Genomic DNA, 20,787 nt, shown 5'->3' with positions numbered 1-20,787 from the left:
CCCTTCCATCTAGGATTGCCTGCATGTAAGAATCGAACAAATTATAACAGCATTCGCATTCTAATGTGTAGAAATTTGATCTTAATCTTGCTGACATTTCTTCTTTCCCTGTTTGTTAATGTGTTCCCTTCACTGCTTAGTGCCATCTGTTACTAGTTAATCAACGAACCCTAAGCAGAGATTTGTCTGATAAGTAGGAAAATACTTTAAAAATATTTCTTCAACTTTGAAGTCTATCGACTTCAATTCTTAGGACATGATTCGAAGTCCATTACGGTCAGTGAAAAGACTTAATGGTTTTTAATGGTCTGTTGATCAGGCCCCTAAAGAGTTGCTCTTAAATACACATTGTTGCAGTTCACCTTGTGGGCAAAGCACAATTTCAAACCATTCAGAGTAATCATTATTCACTTGAAATTTTTATCTTGTCTCATCAGGTCCTTAAACAACTACCCCCCAAAAAAGATCTTATTGAGTTGTGTGATATGTCAGAGAAACAGGAACAGCTGTACTATGACCTCTTCAACAAACTAAAGAAATCTATTGACAGCCAGGGTATGTGAGGGTCTGGTTGTTTTTCCCAAACTGTCTCTTAAATTGTACTAAGTTTTTGATTTGTGGAAACATCCAATACTCATTAGTTTTAGAAAACTCAGGTCATAGTTGCATAGATTTCAATTGTTCAATTTTTTTATTTGTGTCATTAAATCAAATGTGTGGAAATGATGGCAGTATTTTTTTGGTCATAGAAAAAAACTCAGAAATGGGCAATGTCATGATGCAGCTGAGAAAAATGGCAAATCATCCTCTCTTACACCGCCAGTATTACACAGCTGACAAACTGAAGATGATGTCAATGCTTATGCTCAAGGTATGCTCATAGGATTCATAAACATACTGTAACTTCTCTGAATTCTTCTTTTCAGGATCTTGAACAACAATGTTTGCGTGCCAGTCACTTGATCAGAAGTACCTATTTGTAAAACTTTATTTCTTTAGATTTTTCCAGTTGCATTTATCCAATGCCCAGATTTCATTGCAGACATTTTAAAATTTGAAAATAAACTTCCAGATCAGCTTTAAGAAGACTCGCTTAGGAAAGACATTTCTGGTCCCACATTAGACCACTTTTCGTCAGCCCTGTCATTTTCTTGGTTGACCCTTCTCCTTATTACATGAAAAGCTTGGGAGAAGAATTGGGTCTGCCAGCATTTCCTGAAGGTCACCAAATGTGGGCTGTAGAGAACCGAAGTGGGGAAAGCGTATATACATGAACTATCCTTTTCTTAATTTGGCTTTTTTAACTCGCACTGTGTTTTGGATTAGATCTCTTTTTAAAACAAGAAAATTAAGAATCTGAAAATATAATAGGCACCTTAATAAAAGTATAAATAACAGGTTTCAGAGTAGCAGCTGTGTTAGTCTGTATCCGCAAAAAGAAGAACAGGAGTACTTGTGGCACCTTAGAGACTAACAAATTTATTAGAGCATAAGCTTTCGTGGACTACAGCCCACTTCTTCGGATGCATATAGAATGGAACATATATTGAGGAGATATATATACACACATACAGAGAGCATAAACAGGTGGGAGTTGTCTTACCAACTCTGAGAGGCCAATTAATTAAGAGAGAAAAAAAAACTTTTGAAGTGATAATCAAGCTAACCCAGTACAGACAGTTTGATAAGAAGTGTGAGAATACTTACAAGAGGAGATAGATTCAATGTTTGTAATGGCTCAGCCATTCCCAGTCCTTATTCAAACCGGAGTTGATTGTGTCTAGTTTGCATATCAATTCTAGCTCAGCATTCACCTGCACATCTACCAATGTGATATATGCCATCATGTGCCAGCAATGCCCCTCTGCCATGTACATTGGCCAAACTGGACAGTCTCTACGCAAAAGAATTAATGGACACAAATCTGACATCAGGAATCAAAATACTCAAAAACCAGTGGGAGAACACTTTAACCTGTCTGGTCATTCAGTGACAGACCTGCGGGTGGCTATATTACAACAGAAAAACTTCAAAAACAGACTCCAACGAGAGACTGCTGAGCTAGAATTGATATGCAAACTAGACACAATCAACTCCGGTTTGAATAAGGACTGGGAATGGCTGAGCCATTACAAACATTGAATCTATCTCCCCTTGTAAGTATTCTCACACTTCTTATCAAACTGTCTGTACTGGGCTAGCTTGATTATCACTTCAAAAGTTTTTTTCCTCTTACTTAATTGGCCTTTCAGAGTTGGTAAGACAACTCCCACCTGTTTATGCTCTCTGTATGTGTGTGTATATATATCTCCTCAATATATGTTCCATTCTATATGCATCCGAAGAAGTGGGCTGTAGTCCACGAAAGCTTATGCTCTAATAAATTTGTTAGTCTCTAAGGTGCCACAAGTACTCCTGTTCTTCTTTTTAAAAATATAAAGGTAACCAGATTTGAATGTGCACATGTCAGCTGCACCTGGAGCCTAATTTGGGGGGGGGGGGCCTCCAGGGGGGAAATGAAGCAGTTTGCCCCCCCTCCCCCTTTTTTTTTTTCCAATCTCCCCTCCCACTTTATAGATATGGTTCTTTTCCTTTCCTCTTTTTGCCCTGGCATGACATCCCTCTACCAGCACTACAACCTGGTCAGGGCTTCCCATGTTATCTATCATTGATCCAAGGATTGGATTCCCCATGAAGGAGTATTTCTTCAAGGGAAAAGGAGTGACATAGGGATAAAAGGTCCTATGGTTTGAGGGTGTGTGGTTGGTGGCTACTGAAGTAAAAGGTATTCCCAGTAGTTGTTTATAAATCAAGTTTCTGTAGAATCTTACTCCAGATGACAGACATCAATCCTCAACCATCTCCTATAAACAGAACTTGAAGAGTTAATTTTGCCTGGTTTCTGGTGCTTTTGTTCTTTGCAAAAATATTGGGTGCAACTGTAGTTGCATAATCTTACTGGCTCTTTAAGGTAAGTATAAATATGCCTACAGTGGAATGCATTATATTCATTTTGTTACCTTTTTTACTTTTAGGAACCCACGCATTGTGATGCCAATCCTGACCTCATCTTCGAAGATATGTCTGTGATGACAGATTTTGAGCTGCATTTGCTTTGTAAACAGTATGCTAGTGTCAGTGACTTTAAGTTAGAGATGGATACAATTTTGGATTCTGGAAAATTTAGAACACTTGAGCGCATCCTCTCTGACCTTAAAGAAAAGGTTTGCACTAAAAGAATATTCTAGTTTAAATGTCTTCTGCTTTTCACAACTTTGTTTACCACTGATTTACTGAATCCCTATTAACAGGCAGCTTTTACATGCTAACTTGATTTTTCTATAGAATACTACAGGATAGCTTATAACTTTATGGCACGTATTTGATAGAACTGTACTGCTGTTCTATGTCACACATGCAGTTGATTGAATAGGGGAAATTGCCGTCCTGCAAAAGTGTTCAAAGAAGTGTGTTTAGGGTTGCTCAATGTTCAGTGCTAACAGTAATGAATCATTGCTTTTCTGAAAAAGCTGTTTTTTTACCTTTTGTACATATAAATAGGATTAGATATTATAGTGTATATAAAACTGTGCAAAAACAATATTTAAAGCTTAGGGAAAACTAAATGTTTTCCCCTGTTTCCTCCAATAATCAGAATATTCATCCTGGAACACTACCATAGCCTCTTAAGGTATGTCTCAACAGCAGCTGGGTGGTGTAATTCCTAGCCTGGGTAAACATACTTGCGCTAGCTCTACTTGAGCTAGCACACTAAATATAGCAGCGTGGCCATGGTGACAGTTTGGACTACTTGCCCAAGTATGTACACAGGTTGTTGGGTGGCATTGTATTCGGGTGGCTAGCCAAGCCACCACCTATGCCATTGTGGTCACTCTGCTATTTTTAGCATATTGGCTCAAGCAGAGCTAGGAAGAAGGGGTGAAGATGATGATGGATTACAAAGACAAGATTATGGTGTTCATTACGTTAGGCATTTATACAGGCGCCTCGGACAGTAATGACCAGCAAGGCTATGTTTCTTCCCTGTTGCAAGGAAAACAATTTCAAAATAAATCTATTTTAGTAAAAGTATTACTGGTGTGGGTTTTTGTGTGTTTGCAGTTGCACGTATAAGAGATTTTACTGTATTTAACTGCTAGTGCCCAAATTACGTAAATGTTCAAATTTGGGTGCCTAAAGTTAGTAATCTAAATACGTGTTTTGGCACCTAAATAAAAGTGATCTGCTATTCCGGGGTGCCGAACACCCCACCTCTTATTGAAAGTAGACCCGTTTTATTTAAGTGTCTAAATATGGATTTTGGTGGCTGATCTAGGCATAGAGGTTGGAAAATTTAGGCCCAAATATAGAGTGCAAATAAGTGATTTTCTAATAAAATATTTATGTAATTAATGTCTTCCCTAACTGACTTCTTTTCCTCCTTCCCCAGGGTGATAGAGTTGTATTGTTTAGCCAGTTTACTATGATGCTGGACATTTTGGAAGTTCTCCTAAAACAGCAACAGCACCGATATATTAGGCTGGATGGAAAGACACAGATTTCTGAAAGGTAAGTGAAACTTTCTTTGCAGGAGGTGCGAGTAAGTTAATGCACATGTGCAGTTGTTTTTCCCACAAAGTTGAGAATTTCAGGTGTAGACATTCACTACAGCAATGGGAGGGGTTCTCCCATCATGTAGTTAATCCACCTTCTCCTTAAGACGTGGTAGCTAGATTGACAGAAAAATTGTAGCACTGTCTACATAGGGGGGGGTTAGTTTAACTAGGTCGCTCAGGGATGTTGATTTTTTCACACCCCTGAGTGACATAGCTCGGTCGACTTAACCTTTGAGTGAAGACCTCTCTGTCCCTCCACTGGCTCTCCTTTCTCCACTAAACCAAATTCAAGTTTCTTGTCTTCACCATCTGGTCCCCTGATACTCTCCTCTTTCCTATCTACCCTTTGTTTCTTTAAGCATCATCCTCTCCACTCTCCCACAGATGCCAGTCAACGCCCTCCTTGGCTTCTTCCACAATCTTTTCTATTTTTTCTTCTGTCACCTTCTATTTGTAAAGTGCCCTTTCTGAGCTGGTTTGGAAGACCACTAACCTCTCTTGACTCAGTCTTCTCCTTAAGATCCTCTTTAGCCATCTGATAGTGATTAGGATGTGAGGCTCTTGGGAGTAATGAATTTCTATGTGTAAATGGGGGGGGGGGAGGAGTGTATTTATATTAAAAAAGTGGAACTGAAAGGATATCACTCTTCATCCTGACTGCTTTGCTTACATATTGATTCCCCCCTCCCCCATTCCTCTGTCTAGAAAACAGCTATTGTAATTAACAGAATTGTTTTTCACAAGGCATGATTTGTGTGTGCTTTAATTTTGTAGGATACATCTGATAGATGAATTCAACACAGATATGGGTATTTTTGTATTCCTACTTTCGACCAAAGCTGGTGGCCTAGGAATAAATTTGACTTCAGCAAATATTGTTATTCTTCATGACATTGACTGCAATCCTTACAATGACAAGCAAGCAGAAGATCGATGCCATAGAGTAGGTCAGACCAGGTAAGTTTTTAATTAATATTACATTAGCAAACTGAAAGAAGTGTATGCAGCGTGTGTTTGTCCCTGCCTGCTCTATAGTTCGGAGGTGGTGGTTATTAGGGAGATGGAAGAAGAAAAGATACAGGTAGTTGAAAATAACGTGCAGAGGAGAATGGCAGGCAAGCAGAGAGTAGACAGAGTGCACATGGAAGAAATTAGGGGGAAGATGAATTGGGACTTTGATAAGCTGGAGAATTTGAGGTGGGTTGTACGTGTGATAAGAGCAATCAGCAAAGAAAGTATGGGAAGAAGATGACAGCAAGATAGGCCATGAAAGACAGAGGATATGATGGAAGGACTGTTAGAGAATTTGGAAGAGAAAAGGACTGGAAATCAAAGACCTATGAATTTGTGCCATGGACCGAAAGGAGTGCAAGAAATCGTGGGCACCTCCTGTCCCTTGTAAATGGGAAAAGAAGTCAAGAAGTGAAGTGAAGAAGTGATTGCACTAATTTGAGAGAGTTGGATTTTAGCAGGCCTTGGGTAGGCATGATAACTTTCTGGGAGGTATCAGGCTAAATAGCTCCAAACTGTGGAAAGGAACAAGTAATTCTTGATTCACAATAACGATATAATAGACTTACTCCTCTTTTTTGTGGGTTTTAGAGAAGTACAAGTCATAAAGCTAATCAGCAAAGGGACTATTGAGGAGTCTATGCTCAAAATCAGTCAGCAGAAGTTGAAGCTAGAACAAGATATGACTGCAGTAGATTTAGGTAAGTCTTTATTACTCATATTAGTTAATATCCTATTTCATAGCTGTCCTCTATATAGAACTAAATAAATTTGCTACTTCTCCTTAAAGTGCAGTTATACTCTGAAAACTGAGTCCTTGGTGTTGAAAATCCAGACTGCTTCCCGTGTCCCCTGTCTTATTGTCACCTAGTTTTCTCTTAACTTCTGCAATGCACTTATGTAAAATAGAAATTAATATTAAAAATACCACCAGATTTACTGTACTGATTATATTCACTTTCCTGGTTAATTCAATAAAAACCTTCATTTTTATTTCACTTGAAGCTGCCCCAGAACTCAATACTGGAATATCACAAATGCAAGGGCTTGCCTCTGAATACTCTGGGCATGATGGATGATTACAGTTGATAATCTTAGTAGTGAAAACCCAATGGTGTTCTACACATTGAAAGAGCTACAGTCAAGTCAAGGGGGAGGGACTTCTTGTTGAAGTGTAAAACTAGACAGAGCCTTACTGCTTGGATGAACAGGGTTTATTCATGTGAAATGTTTTCATTAATGCAGCATTAATGGTTTGCTTTTATTCTGCAGGAGAAGAAGGGACCATTCCAGCAGATATAGCCACATTATTAAAAACTTCATTAGGTCTGTAAAATGTAAATAAAATAGCTGTGGATTTTATTGGCGAGAAAAAGGCAATGTGGTACACCCATGGACTTTTACATTACTGGTGACCATAAGTTTTATGAACATTTATAACTTTTTGTAATTCCTTTTCTGTATTTCTCATGGTATTGAAGATTTTTAACACTGATAGAATTCTCCAGATGCTTGAAAACAAAATGTGTAAATGCCACACACATATGTAGTGCATAAAATGTTGAATAATCCATATTTTACAAAGCCGTTTTAAAAATGGGGACCTAGTTAGTGATGACTTTACCAGCTCTGCTAATGCTTAAGATTTGTCAGTATTTTTGTAATTATTTCTACCTCCCAAATATATATAAGAACTGTCTGTTTCACTGGATAATGTGTGTAGATTTTTTTTACATGTGCCTTATTTGACAATGCTCATGTCTGTTTATGCTTGTTTTTGTTCATTTGAAGTACCGTACTGTTTTTGTATCAACTTGTTCAAATAAAATTGTCTAGTTGACCTGGGTCTTTTTTATTTGAAACAATGTTCTACTTTGCCAGTAGGAACAAAATAAAAAGCAGCAGCTTTCAAACTGTTTCAGATATTCTACTCTAACTGCTCTTTGCTTAATCAAATAATGGTAATATTTCATTTGTACTGCACTCAGAACTGTGCTTAGAAACATGGATGTAAAGATTGAATTCCTGCCCTATAGAACTTTCAGCCTAAGGCCATGATCCTGTAAAGACTTTATGCACTGAAAGTACTGGGTAGTTCTGTTGATTTCAGTGGGACAACTCAGGCTAGGTCTACACTACCCGCCTGAATCGGCGGGTAGAAATCGACCTCTCGGGGATTGATTTATCGCGTCCCGTCGGGACGCGACAATCGCTCCCCGAATCGACGCTCTTACTCCACCAGCGGAGGTGGGAGTAATAGCCGTCGACAGAAAGCCGCAGAAGTCGATTTTGCCGCCGTCCTCACAACGGGGTAAGTCGGCTGTGATACGTCGAATTCAGCTACGCTATTCACGTAGCTGAATTTGCGTATCTTAAATCGACTCCCCCCTGTAGTGTAGATGTACCCTCAGTGTGTAAAATGAAGCATGTAAGGCAAAGATTTAATTATAAACAGGGCACAAGTGAGATCAATAACCAAGGTAAGGGAAAGAGAGGAATCCTAACAGGATTACAAGCATGAGGTTCTTTCTTTAAAGTGGCATCTAAGATGGCCCTAAACTTTGAGAAACCTCTGGAAAACAGCTCTTTGGAGGAGGTTATAAAAATGTTATGCAGCCCCAACCACCTCACTTGCTTCCTTGCTGCAGTTGGGGCTGGACTTTACCTCTTTTGACCTCTCCATGTCTAGGGAAACTTCTAGCATTTTGATCAAAACTCTCTTAATTTCTAGTCCTGCCTTATAATTACTCTAGTTAATTAGCTAGTATATAGGGGTATGTCTACACAACAGCTGGGAGGTGAGATTCCTAGCTCAGGTGAGACATACTCATGATAACCTCTGCTCAAAGTAGAATGCTAAAAACAGTCATTTAACTGCAGCTGCATGAACAGTGGTTTGGGCTAGCCACCCAAGTACAATCCCATCTGACCTCCTGGGTATGTACATGGGTAGCTAGCCTGAGGAAGCGGGACACAGTGTACCTGGGAGAAGACAGTAAAGAGCAGATGAGAGGCCTGAGAAGAGGAGAGACACAAAGAGCAGCAGAGAATTGCCTGAGGGAAAGAGCTGCAGGAAAGCTCAAGGAGAGCAGTAAGTGTGAGCTGCTGGTAATAAATTCAAAGGAAACAGCTGAAGGATGGATTAGAGCTGGGGAACCCTGCCAAATTGAAGGAAGGCTGGTGCAGTGGCCCCTAGGAATGAGGAGAAGAACCAGCATGGTCAGGATAAAGTTGGGCCCAGAAATAAGGGTTGACTTCAAAGGGATTTCCTGGGGAGCAGGTGTAGGACTCACAGGCAAGGAAGGTTCCCCTAAGCAAGGGAGGCCTGGGGGAATTAAATTCTGTAGGGAGCTTTTTGTGAGAAAGCTGACATGAGGCTACGGGAGAAGACTTGAGGGAGAAAAGCGATTCTTGGAACTCGGGTAGGAGACCTGGAGAGTGAGGCCCTGGAACAGGGATTAAGTAATTGTGACAGAGCGGTTCGTGACTCTCAGGTTGGTGACCAGGGATAGTGACCTCCTAATGGTATTAAAGAGCTGCTGTGTTATAGCCTTGTTTTACTTTCGGGGTTTGAGAGGAATTGTTTTGGGTTTTTTTTGATGTTTACTGCAAGAGATCTGTGGACTGTGGTGCTTTATATGACTAAAAGGGTTTGAATCTGTGGTTTGCTGCTAATAGAGACAATATTCCTTTGTATGGGTGGCTGAAGAGGAAACTGAAGTAGGTATATGGCTTGTTTCTTGCCTGCAATAGGGTTGCCCTGCCCTTCTCTGACACACCTACTGTGTCTTTTCTTTAGTCCTGGAATTAAACAAGAACACACAACCTGCCACTGAAAGAAAAAACTGAGCTTCACATTGTCCAGGAGAAGACTAGAGTAGAAGTACAGAAGTAGTAAAAATGAGGCTTTCTCTGAAGGAACTGGCTCTCCGGTCTGTCGTCATCTAAAGCACAAACTAGATTAAGGAATCTCTAGGACCGCTCCAAAGTAGTTATTTTAATCTAATTTACCAGATTCCAAAATGAATGGTTAACAAGTGCCGAGGAAAGATTTAGTTTTGAAGGAGACTTCAGCTCTAGTTCAGCTGTGGCACCAAACTGATATGTAGGAGAAATAAGGCTTTCATTCATACTTGTCTTGACTTATCTCTTTGGTTTACTGAATACTGCCTATTGAGTGAGACAGCTTTAGACAGGCTCAAAATTGTAGTTTTTGTTGCACCTGTTTTTTGTTCAATACTGTGAAGTTAGTGAGTGGTTATTCTGTGGATGTTATAAAAAAAACACATTGAGGATCCTGTGGCCTGCAATGTTAAACTGGCAGAAGGATGGGAGAACAGAGAGGAATAATTGGTTCAGAAAAGTTATTGGGGATAGTGAGAACAAATTGGGAGTGTAGGGTTAGAGCCAGGGATTGAATGTCAAGAGGTATGGATTCTGTTCTCCACTCTGCCAAATGCTCAATGTGTAACCTCAGGTAAGTAATTTAACTTTTATGTCTCAGTTTCTACATGGATAGAACGAGTATATAACTCATCTTTGTCAAGTGCCAAGTAAAAGGCATTGTGCGTATCAGTTTCACAACTTCTGTTGGAGACCCATCTTGGGTTAGACTGATAAATGGGTGTGCCCCCTTCTTCACAGTGATTGCTGCCATCTTACTGTATCTGTTCTTTCTTCAGCTTTTCTATCCTTTTCCTTGTCTCTCTCTAACTTGTTTTCCTTATTTTTTTTCTTTTCTTTTGCTGGCTCTTCTCTACTCTCTGCTTTGCCCTTCCTTTTATAGCTCCACTTCCCCCACTCATCAGATAGGTACATGGTGTGCCCTTGGGGTGAGAGGTGTCTGTTGATGCTACCTAGTGCTCAACAAAATCTTGGCTACTGCAGCTTCCACTTGCAGCATTGTATGCGAGTTTCTCCTGTGGGAGCAGAAAGGTAAAGTTGGCTGCTTTTCAAAGAGTAACCAGCATTACCTACACACACAGCACGTTTGAGCAGAACCCATGGGGATCTGGGTTCCTGCAGTTTTCCCCACCCACACTGATGGTCTGTTTTGCCTTGTGTCCCTTCCCTTTCTTCCCTCTCTGAACTAGTTTTACTACCCCTCATCTTGAGATAGTCATAAAGATGTGGAATAGTACTGTCAAGATAATTTTTGTCGATGACACTTTCCTCATTGTCTCTTCTCCCTCCCCAACATGTTTCTCTGGAAAGTGCAGTGAAAGCAGAGTTGGACTGATCAGTTTCAGAATTGCTGTATTTTACATCTTTGAACATGGGGGGGAGGGGAGCGGGAGTGATGTACAGTGCTGGTAGTCTCCAAACTCACCATAGCATTCCCAGTCTACCATGTCCACTTTTCCATTCATCTTTCATAAACAGAGTTAAATTGTGGATCATGTTGCTTTTCTACACTGAAAAGTATAATCAGTCACTGACATATATAGTAAATAATCATTACACGCTTAAACATATATTGAAATGCAGTCTTGGTATAAATCTCCATGCTATAGTCACAGAGGAAAAAATTCAGTCTGGTGTATTTTTAGTCCATTTTATAATCAATTATAACAGTGTTTAATTTAATCTGCATCTTGCAACATTACACATGCATAAAAATATTAAAGGCCAAGTTCTCTGAAACTTGTTCTCTATTGATAACTGTTCTCCTTATCCCTGAAACCTAATGCAAAACAGAGAAGAGGAAGAATTTAATCTGTCCACTGATGTTTTCCAAGCAGGTGTGATAGACTGGATCAAATTAGGCATTGAGTCGTCTTAATTTTTGTAAATTAGTAACTTTAGAAGAAATTAGAGGTGCTGGGGTTATGTTAAAAAAAATACACATAAACATGTTCTTCAAAACCAGAAAAGTTGATCTACAGTGTAGTCTTTGGTCTTTGCTGAATCCAGTCTGCAATAGCAGGAAGGGCTTGTACTCTCTCTTTCAGAGCCAGAAGTTTAGGGTAGTTGTCTGCCAGGCCAGGCTTAAGGAACCGAAGTGTTGTACTACACACATCCCAGTAGAAATCAGCCCAGGTTACCTGGTGAAAATGAAAAGAGTAAAACAAAATTACTCACTTAGTATCTGCAATCAAATAACAGAACTATTAACATCAAAGACTTGGTCTATACTGAATCCAAGGGCTGGTCTACAGTGGAGGGGGGATCGATCCAAGATGCGCAACTTCAGCTATGCAAATAGCGTAGCTGAAGTTGAAGTATCTTGGATCGAATTACCTGGGGTCCAGACGGTGCAGGATCGATGGCCGCAGCTCCCCCGTCGACTGCGCTACTGCCGCTCGCTCTGGTGGAGTTCCGGAGTCTACGGTGAGTGCGTTCGGGGATTGATACATCGCGTCTTAATGAGACGCGATATATTGATGCGGATAAATCGATTGCTACCCGCCAATACGGCGGGTAGTGAAGACGTATCCCAAAATGAGGATAGAGAACCACACTTTAAATTTGGTTTGGGCCCTCCTATCTTAGCCAGCTATTACCTTGTTAAAATAAAAACAACAAGGAGTCCTTGTGGCACCTTAGAGACGAACACATTTATTTGGGCATACGCTTTCGTGGGCTAGAACCCACTTCAGATGCATGGAATGAAAAATACAGGAGCAGATATAAATACATGAAAAGACATGAGTTACCTTACCAAGTGTGAGTAGTTACCTTCAATCTACAATTACAGAAGATATCCCCTGATGAGGTTACAATCAATTGCTTTTAGTGTAAGGTGGTATGTTTAGATCCTATCCATGCTATAAATTTTAAATATTTTGTAACTTGATCCACTGACTTGATTTAGGTGTAGACAGGGGTCTTAGCCTGAACTGTTTAGAAATCATGCTTGCTGAATTGATTTTAAAATGTGGTTGTAAACCAGTTCAGTTCATACTCAGTTTAAATATGGCTTTGGTCAGCAGTATGGACAGGATCAATCTATGCAAATTGACTTTTGAAACTTTCAATGTCGAACCCTGAGGCTTTTAAGCAAAGGCTGGAACAATTATTTTTAATTCAGTTCAAACATAGTTTAGCTCCATTCACACTGACCAGCAGTGTTTAAAATGGTCTGGTTCAAAACTGGTTCAGCAAATATGAGTCCAGGCCTGTGGGTGTGAAATAATGAGTGTAGTCAGAGCCTGAAAGTGTGTTAGGAAGAAAAGCAAAGAATTAAAACCAACACACAACAAAGGATGTTTCTCAGATCTCTGACTGTGAAGGTGAAAATAGTTTAACTTCATCCAGTTACTTTGCTCCAGTGACAACTGGATTTGGAAGAGGAAAAAGAAGATACTCACAGATTTCCCAACCAGCCACTTATTATCCCCTAAGAAACTGTCCAAATCTCGTAGTAGCCCGGGAGCTGTATTAGTGAGGAGGTCATTAAATATCTGTTGCTGCAAAAAAGCACATGTAAGTGGAGAGTAAGTCAAATCTGATTCTTCTTGAGTGCACTGTTCATGAAACAAAAAATATAGCATAAATATGGGCTTGGAAAACTTTGTTACAATGGAGTAATTTGTTTTGATGAATGTGGCCTGAAAAATATTTACTGGTAAAATGATTGAATAGTTGTACCTTTATTTGAGCATGCAAGCAGGTATTGCAATATTCATTAAAGCTAACTGATGAGCTGTTTGATATATTGGTGTTGAAAAGGGCATTTGTGCACACTGTCCTGTTCGCTAGCATCAGACCAATGAGCCTAACTAGCCTTAGTGAGTCCTCTGTCTTGACACTAGACACCTAGAGAAGGGGTGTGAACCCTCCACTGACTTGCAAGACCTGCACCGTGACATCAAACCAACAACTCGGGGATGTCACAGAAGCTTATCCTTTGACGTCGGATCAGCAAGCTAGATGGGCTGAGCCTCTGGTCCAGCTAGTGTAGTCATCTGCCTCTGCCTTTGGCCAACACCAGCTGCTGCAGAAGAAGGCACAAGAAACTCTGCAATGGACCATTTTTGAATAACCTATTTGTAAGTGAAGTTTTCTTCCTGCTAACAGTTGGTTTATTACCTGAAGCATGCAGGGTTATATCCATTTTGAATGTTATGCTAATATACTAGAGGATATTCTCATAAATGTCTAATCTTTTCTTGAACCCTGCTAAGCTCTTGAGTTTAGTGCTATGTTATGATAATATCTTGTGTACAACGTCCCACAGGCTAATGATGTGTTGGGTAAAAAAATATTTCCTTTATCATTTAAAAGCAAGTTTAATTGGATATTTACATATCACAGTAATGGGGTCTACAACTTCCTAGATAAACCTTCCCCATACCAATCATTTTATGTCTCATGTTCCCTCTTATTTGTTCCACCCTGCCCCTAAACTAATATTTTCATTCACTCCTTATATGGTAGCCTCTAACTCATATTGGTAATGTTTTAAAACCGTGATACTCAGAATTCAGCGATTCAAGAGCCAAATTAGCAAACATTACCCAAAAGACCCGTGTGTGTGTGTGTGTGTTAGTTATATGTATTATTCTCACAGCAAAATGACTGCCCAAGTATTATTATTTTATCAACTACAATTGGTTAACATGATAAAAGCATCCAGATTGGTTAATAACTTTGGTTAATTAAATCAGCGTTTTAATATCATGTGCTGCAAAGAGCCGCAAGAAACACATTAAAGAGCCACTGGCAGCTCGCAAGCCTCTGTCTGAATATCACTGGTTTAAAATAATAAAACCTTGGGCTGTTCTAGAGAAATGCGTGGAATAGTTATGTGATTCCTGCTGCTTAGAACAATGAATCTATAAGAAAAATAAGTGTAAACTATTGTGTATGTTAACTGGTTTCATAGCATGCAACTGAAATATTTAGAGTTCTTCTTGCATAGTATATCACATAAGATGTGTTACTGGTGTGAGAGTTATTTACTGCTTTGTTTAAAGTGTTTTAGCCAAGCAAAGCAAGGCCTTACATGCAACTCACTGGTATTTCTCTGTGTGTAATGCAATAACTTCTGAAAACCACATCTGCTTAATTCCAACATTGCAGGGAATGTTCTCTGTATCAATGAGCGGAATCTTATTCATTTTGGTATGCACAGCAGGGTATACTCAGACTACAGAAGTGTGTGATTGTCATACAATGACCCCACATGGAGCACCATCATGTAACAGGCCACAGCACAACAAGCATGTCTGCCTCAGTTTCCCCTCAGGTAACCCAAAGGACTCCACTTCAGGCTCTTTTGCCTAAATATTACTTCTCCTGGGAGCCAGTTCATTACAAAAACTTTGTATAAATCAGCTCATAACAAAAGTCCCAAAACATAGTCTGCCACCTCCCATGCATGTAGTTCTTAAAATCCTACACTTTCCAGCAAGAACCCCAACAGCCTTTATGCTGGAATATCATCTTTAGAACCTCCCTCACTTCTCCAGCTCTGTCACCATTCCTCTAGGTCCAGCTCTTGGACCCTGAAGATGTCAGTGGAAAGCCCCTCCTCCGCTCCTCCTACCTTAAGTAATGTGGCCCTGGCTGTCTGGCTTGAGGATGCCAGATAGCAAATCCCTTTGTTCTTGCTGCTCTCTTGTTTCTTATTGGAACTCATCAGTCAGTTTCTGGAAGATTTCATCTCCTGACTGACTCAATCCACTCGGACTCACTGAGTCTCTCACTGAAACTTTCTAGCTCCCAGGTGCTGCCTTGCCTTCTTAAATGGCCAAATGGGAGCACCTGTCCTGGCACAAGGGCACTGGACCTACTTCATTCACATGGGCCAGCCACTGTGTGACAGCAATCATCTAGTTTTACTGATTTTGAAGTCTTATTGTAGGTGTTTATATGGCCCCCATTGCTATAGTGTCTTTTAATATGGTTATTCTTGCAACACCCCTGTGAAGTAGGTAGTCGTATCCCCATCTGGGGAACTTAGGGACAGAGACACAAAATGGCTGTCTCAACGTCACATGGAAAGTAGGAGTGGAACAAGGAATTGAGCCTCCCAAGTCCCAGATTAACCACCCATCCTTCCTAATGATACCATGTATAAACCATCAAGTAGAATATTGTACCAAAATGGCTAAATAATATAACGGCCATACTGGGTCAGACCACAGTTCCATCTAGCCCAGTATCCTGTTTTCCAACAGTGGCCAATGCCAGGTGCCCCTGAGGGAATGAACAGAACAGGTCATCAGCAAGTGATCCATTCCCTGTCACCCATCTAATATCAAAACAAAAATCTTTATTTCTTTTAAGTTATTTGCTACCTTAACTTGATCTGATGTAACTCAATAAACAATTATCTGATAGTAACATCTTAGTCTGGTCAACTAAAAACCTTACATATTTCTCCTATTAGTGCTGTGTGCTGACCTTTTGTATTTTTCCCCTTTTCACAATGATAGTCTCTGAAGTCAATTCAATTTTTGTTCTAAGTCTGTTTCACTTTCAGGTTCTCAGTTGCTTTTGTGTTTGGTTGTTGCTCCCCCAAGCCAAGGAGGAACTAGGAAAGCTTTCCCTATGCTTTCATCTGAAGAACAGCAGAGCTCCCACATGCTCCTCCTAATGGTTTTTTACTTAAAATGTCTTTCTCCAATGCATGTTGAGTAATGTCAAATTTCTGGGTTGTTAGTGACCTCAGAGGCTTGTGACTTGGCTCAGCACATTCATCTTGCTATGAATAATACCAAGAGGGACTGACTTTTGGTGAGGTGATTGCTAAGTACCTCCTCCTTGGCAGTAGTGATACCAAGGAGGCTTTTTGAAGTTTTCTGGGGAATTGCCTCTCTTGTTGGGCTGGTATCAATGTACAAACGTCTCTGAGGTCACTGCCTCAGCATTTCCAGCCTTTGTGAGGTTAATGGCTCAGCTTGTCTGTTTCGCTCGCCTGATGTGACCAACTACTTCTGGTCTGATGTCAAAGAACAGGCCTTTGAGGGCTTCTCACTTAGCATGTCTTAACTTTTTTGGTCTGATGTCAAAAGGCATTTCTCTGGGGTTCACTGGTTGAGTAACTATATCTACTGAGCAGATGTTCAGGCTTAGGTGATATCACTTTCTATCGCGCTGAGCAGATGACAAGACACAGAACATTGTGAGGTTACTGCCTTAGCACCTCTGACTGGCTGTGCTGATGTCAAGGCAGAGGACTCAGTGAGAACTTCTAACTTGCTGCTCTGATATTGAGAAGCATTCCGATGTACTGTCACTGGCTCAGCCGCTCTAGCTTGTTTCTCTTAAAACCTTCTCAGTAGGCTGCAATCTCAAACCCAAAGGTAGCTAAGAGTCCTGCACATGAGGAGGTCCTAAGAGATGGAGCCATAACACTGGCAGTCAAGGTCATTGACAGAGTGGTCAGTGCATCACCTTCCCTTACATGTCTGACATGAAAAGGGCTGGTAACTTGGACTTTGAGAAGCACTCATCTTGAGCCAGATTTTTCCTGTATCATTTGTGTTAGCAGTGTAGTCTACTAAGCATTTTCATATTTCCTTGGCAAAGAGGGTTGAGGTATTGATGCTTTGCCTTATTACTTGTATTCAGTTGTTTAATTCTTATTTGATTCTTGTGTAGCACCCTGCGTGTGCCTGGCACTTCACATAGCAAGTAAAGACATGAGTCCTGTCCAACATTACTTATAGCGTTACACTCCTGGAATTCTTTTTCTCTGATGCAGACTTTTTACAAGTTCTAGAAGCTGCCAGTTAGGCTTATTTTTATGCGGTCTTTGTCATTTATAAGGACTGTTATAAGCAATTTCACAGGTTCGCTATGTACTAAATACCCTGTGCTACGTCACTAAAAAGCAGCTTTGCTGGGTTCCCTATCTACCTGAGCTTAGTGATCTGCTCATTCCAGCCCCATGATTACCAGGTGCCTTCACTCCTTAAGATGGTGGGAAACAAGTCAGCATGCTCAGCCCTCTGCAGTGTTGATGGACTCTTCCTAACTTCCAAGGCCATCCCACCATCCTCAGCAAGGCTGATGCAACGTCAGCATTGGTGGGAGAACAGGTTGAAAAAAGTGTGTGCACACAAATCGCAAGCAGTAAATCGGGGCTTTTCATAGCCAGCTTTCACTACATCATATTGCCCATATTTAGTTTCTGGTGTCTTTTTTTTCTTTTTCTAACGCATCCGTGCTTATAGCATTAATAAGTTTCTCGTAGGGGTATGCTGTTCTGCTATCATTTTTCAGGTGTCTGAAAGCTGCCTGGTTTTGTGCATCACAAAATGAATGTAATTCCGTGCAGTGTAAATTATTTAAATGTTGCAAATCTCTCACATTCCAAGAAGCTCAAAATCTTTTTTTGTTACAGTAATTGCTAGGTTTCATTTCTACTATAAGATGGCAGCATTCCAACCCAAAATAGAAAAGTTTGGACGGTGAATAGGGAGGAAGGGGGGCAGTGGCTAAAAGGAAGAAGGCTCATCAGGTGAGTTTTTAAAGAAACAATATTCTAGCACTCCAATCTCTCCTGTTTCACCTCCTCGTGCCTGTTCCCCCCCACCCATCCACCCACAACTTGAGCACTGGTATGTTTGTCTTCCCCCGCCCCCCCCCCCAAGTGAATTTAGTGCTGGTGACATAAGCTTTACAGCTGGCTACGGTGACCAGACAGCAAGTGTGAAAAATCGGGACGAGGGGTGGGGGGTAATAAGCGCCTATAGAAGAAAATGCCCCAAATATCGGGACTGTCCCTATAAAATTGGGATATCTGGTCATCCTAAACAGGTTATAGGGCTGGCCCACACCTCCAGAAAAACCATTTGGATGGATGTCACCTGCCTCTATTATTATGTGTCCCCAAAATTCCAGTCCCCTTCCTTTCTGGAAGTAGAAATCCATTGCAAATGCATAAAACTGTTCCCAAGATACTCCTTTGAAGAGGATTTCTACCACTGACTGGAGCGGCAGAAATGGCATTTGTAATTGTACCATATTTCTATACACTACAGTAATGCAGCCTGATCTCCCTGGAGCTGGAGCTAGAGCTAGAATGTTCCCTCCATGTGGGTCACCCTACTGCTAGCCCTGGAGGCATAAAAACTCCAGCCATAAAACAGGTGCAGTATAGGCTAGCGTCATGCAACTGTCCCTCAATTATTATGGAGGCAGTGGTCACTTCAGGGGTTACGGCAAAAGTAGTGCCATCCCCAAGGTTTTAAAAAAACATGTTAGCCCCCGCTCCCCAATCGATTTTTTTTTTTTTATTGATTTTTTTAAGAGTGGATTTGGGATTGAGGGCATTCTGCTTTCTAAGATTTGAGCTTTTTTAGGGTTCATGTTTTCAAGCACTGCTCTGCGAGAAACTTTTCCTTTAAATTGAAAGCTGTCATTCTTGCATAATCACGGGACACCAGCTGGGGCTTTGAGGAAAGCACAAGTATGAGACTTGTGATAAAAATCATGAGAGCTGACAACACTTAGCACTTTCCAGAGGGATTCAAACTCTTAACATACAAAGAGTACAGTGCTACCTTCCCCTGAAATTACAGCACTTCTCATGAGCACAGAATGAATTTTCTGAGCATTTACGAGTAATTTTTTTACTAGTTTGAGTTAAAATTAATTTAAAAATTTAAGAGCTTTGGCATGTTAACACTTTCATTTTTGTTCTGAATGATCTGCATGATATAACCTAAGCTCTTTAAACATCCAGTCTAATATGCACAAACTTTCCATGTGTTTTAAAGTGACATTTCAAGAAATTAGGTTGTAATTAAACTATTAACAATTGTAGCTAATTACTGCTTTACTAGACTACATGTACAGGCATATCAAGAGCTTGGGTCATTTTAAACTAGAGCTATTGTGACAACACAAATAACTCAAGTCATCACCCTTCCTCTACAACTAAGGGCTAGTCTACACTGGCAACGCTAACGCGCTGCCACGGCAGCACTTTAACATGGCTTGTGTAGCCGCTCTCCCAGCGCTCTTTTCAAAAAAACACCTCCACCAGGGGCGTAGCTACCAGCACTGGTGCACTGTCTACACTGGCGCTGAAACTTGCCGTGCTCAGGGGGGTGTTTGTTCACACCCGTGAGCGAGAAAGTTGCAGCTCTGTAAAGTGCCAGTGTAGACAAGCCCTAATTTGTATGCTGCAGTTCTGGTTTTAATGTGTCAATGGTATGAGATAGACTGGAGCTGTCTCAAGATCCTCTCATTGGTGGAGGATTTGGCCCAACTATGACTGCTTCTTAAACTTTCCCTGGCTCCATGTTAGTTTAGGTATCAGTGCTAGAGGCTGCAGTGCCAGAGGAGCAGTGGAAGGACAGGGGAACTCTTAAAGCACAGAGACATTGAAACTTGGGACATTCCACCTCATCAGGTTCACCAGTACACTTTGGCTGGCTTGAACTACTCTGGGGATTGAAAAGCAGCTGTAAACCCATCTTAACCAGCCAGTACCGTTGGAGTGTTGTACCTTGTTCCAGCATGGTGTATAGCAGCTAGACCAGTATATTGAATCTGGCCCATTATGGGGAAATAAAACTCATGACTTAAAGTTGATGCTACCCATAATCAAATGATTAGAAATTCCCTGTGGTAACGTTCTCTTTGGTTTTCTATTTTGTGTTCACAAATTAACTTTTTGATTTAAAAAAAAAAAATTACCAGATAAAAATCCATGGTAAGGTGGAGTTGAGGTTGAGAGTACCCATCAGTAACTTAATAGTGGTAAATATTATAGGAATGTTGTATCTTCAATTATTACAGGAAAGCGAGCATTAAGGCTAGATTTAAAAGGTAACTGCTTCATAGTCTCTTCTCCTTTTTTTCTGTCCTACAAATCCTCCCTACCATCGTTGCTCTGACGTGTGATTCTTCATATTAAGTTGGCTTCCCAACTGATTGGGACTGGACGGATGAAGCTGGGGGTTATATATTGCCTGGAAGACACCATTTTATACTTTGCTTCCACCATACTGCTAGCTGTCTGAAATAATTTGGAACTTCGCTTCTGTCCACTTATTTTTCAAACATGCCTTCCACCACTTATTCCATGAGTCAGTTCGCTTTCCCCAAAACATATCTGTTAAGATCAGTGTCCAGCCCTTCATGCTCTCTCTAGAGTCAGTTAGTTACCAAAACAAAAGGATATATAAAATGTGGCTTTGTTTCCTTGGAAATGCCATGAAGACATCTTTAGAAGTTATAAAGCATCTGTCAAAATTCA

General features: G+C 40.6%; 2 protein-coding genes across 8 annotated transcripts in view; one reads left to right on the top strand and one right to left on the bottom strand.

Annotated features, from left to right (window-relative positions):
• The window catches only part of SMARCAD1 (SWI/SNF-related, matrix-associated actin-dependent regulator of chromatin, subfamily a, containing DEAD/H box 1), a 72,523-nt gene extending 65,056 nt beyond the window's left edge, over positions 1 to 7,467 (top strand). For all 7 annotated transcript variants that reach the window (XM_005278458.3, XM_024099956.3, XM_024099957.3 and 4 more), the window contains 7 exons: positions 438 to 555; positions 750 to 871; positions 3,036 to 3,224; positions 4,451 to 4,569; positions 5,391 to 5,573; positions 6,219 to 6,328; positions 6,900 to 7,467. In XM_005278458.3, coding sequence (XP_005278515.1) covers positions 438 to 555; positions 750 to 871; positions 3,036 to 3,224; positions 4,451 to 4,569; positions 5,391 to 5,573; positions 6,219 to 6,328; positions 6,900 to 6,961 — 903 coding nt within the window. In that variant the 3' untranslated portion in view covers positions 6,962 to 7,467. The remainder of the gene's footprint in view (positions 1 to 437; positions 556 to 749; positions 872 to 3,035; positions 3,225 to 4,450; positions 4,570 to 5,390; positions 5,574 to 6,218; positions 6,329 to 6,899) is intronic.
• Positions 7,468 to 11,167: 3,700 nt separating this feature from the next.
• Positions 11,168 to 20,787, bottom strand: part of HPGDS (hematopoietic prostaglandin D synthase) — a 65,343-nt gene continuing 55,723 nt past the window's right edge. Inside the window, exons 5-6 of the mRNA XM_005278460.5 lie at positions 12,938 to 13,036; positions 11,168 to 11,671 (exon numbers count right to left, since the gene is read on the bottom strand). Of these exons, the coding sequence (XP_005278517.1) occupies positions 11,507 to 11,671; positions 12,938 to 13,036 (264 nt within the window). The 3' untranslated portion in view covers positions 11,168 to 11,506. The remainder of the gene's footprint in view (positions 11,672 to 12,937; positions 13,037 to 20,787) is intronic.

Source organism: Chrysemys picta, chromosome 5, assembly GCF_011386835.1.
Source record: "Chrysemys picta bellii isolate R12L10 chromosome 5, ASM1138683v2, whole genome shotgun sequence".
Lineage (NCBI taxonomy): Eukaryota > Metazoa > Chordata > Testudines > Emydidae > Chrysemys > Chrysemys picta.
The sequence above is the reverse complement of the archived record's forward strand: the minus strand, read 5'-3'. Positions and strand labels throughout refer to the sequence as shown.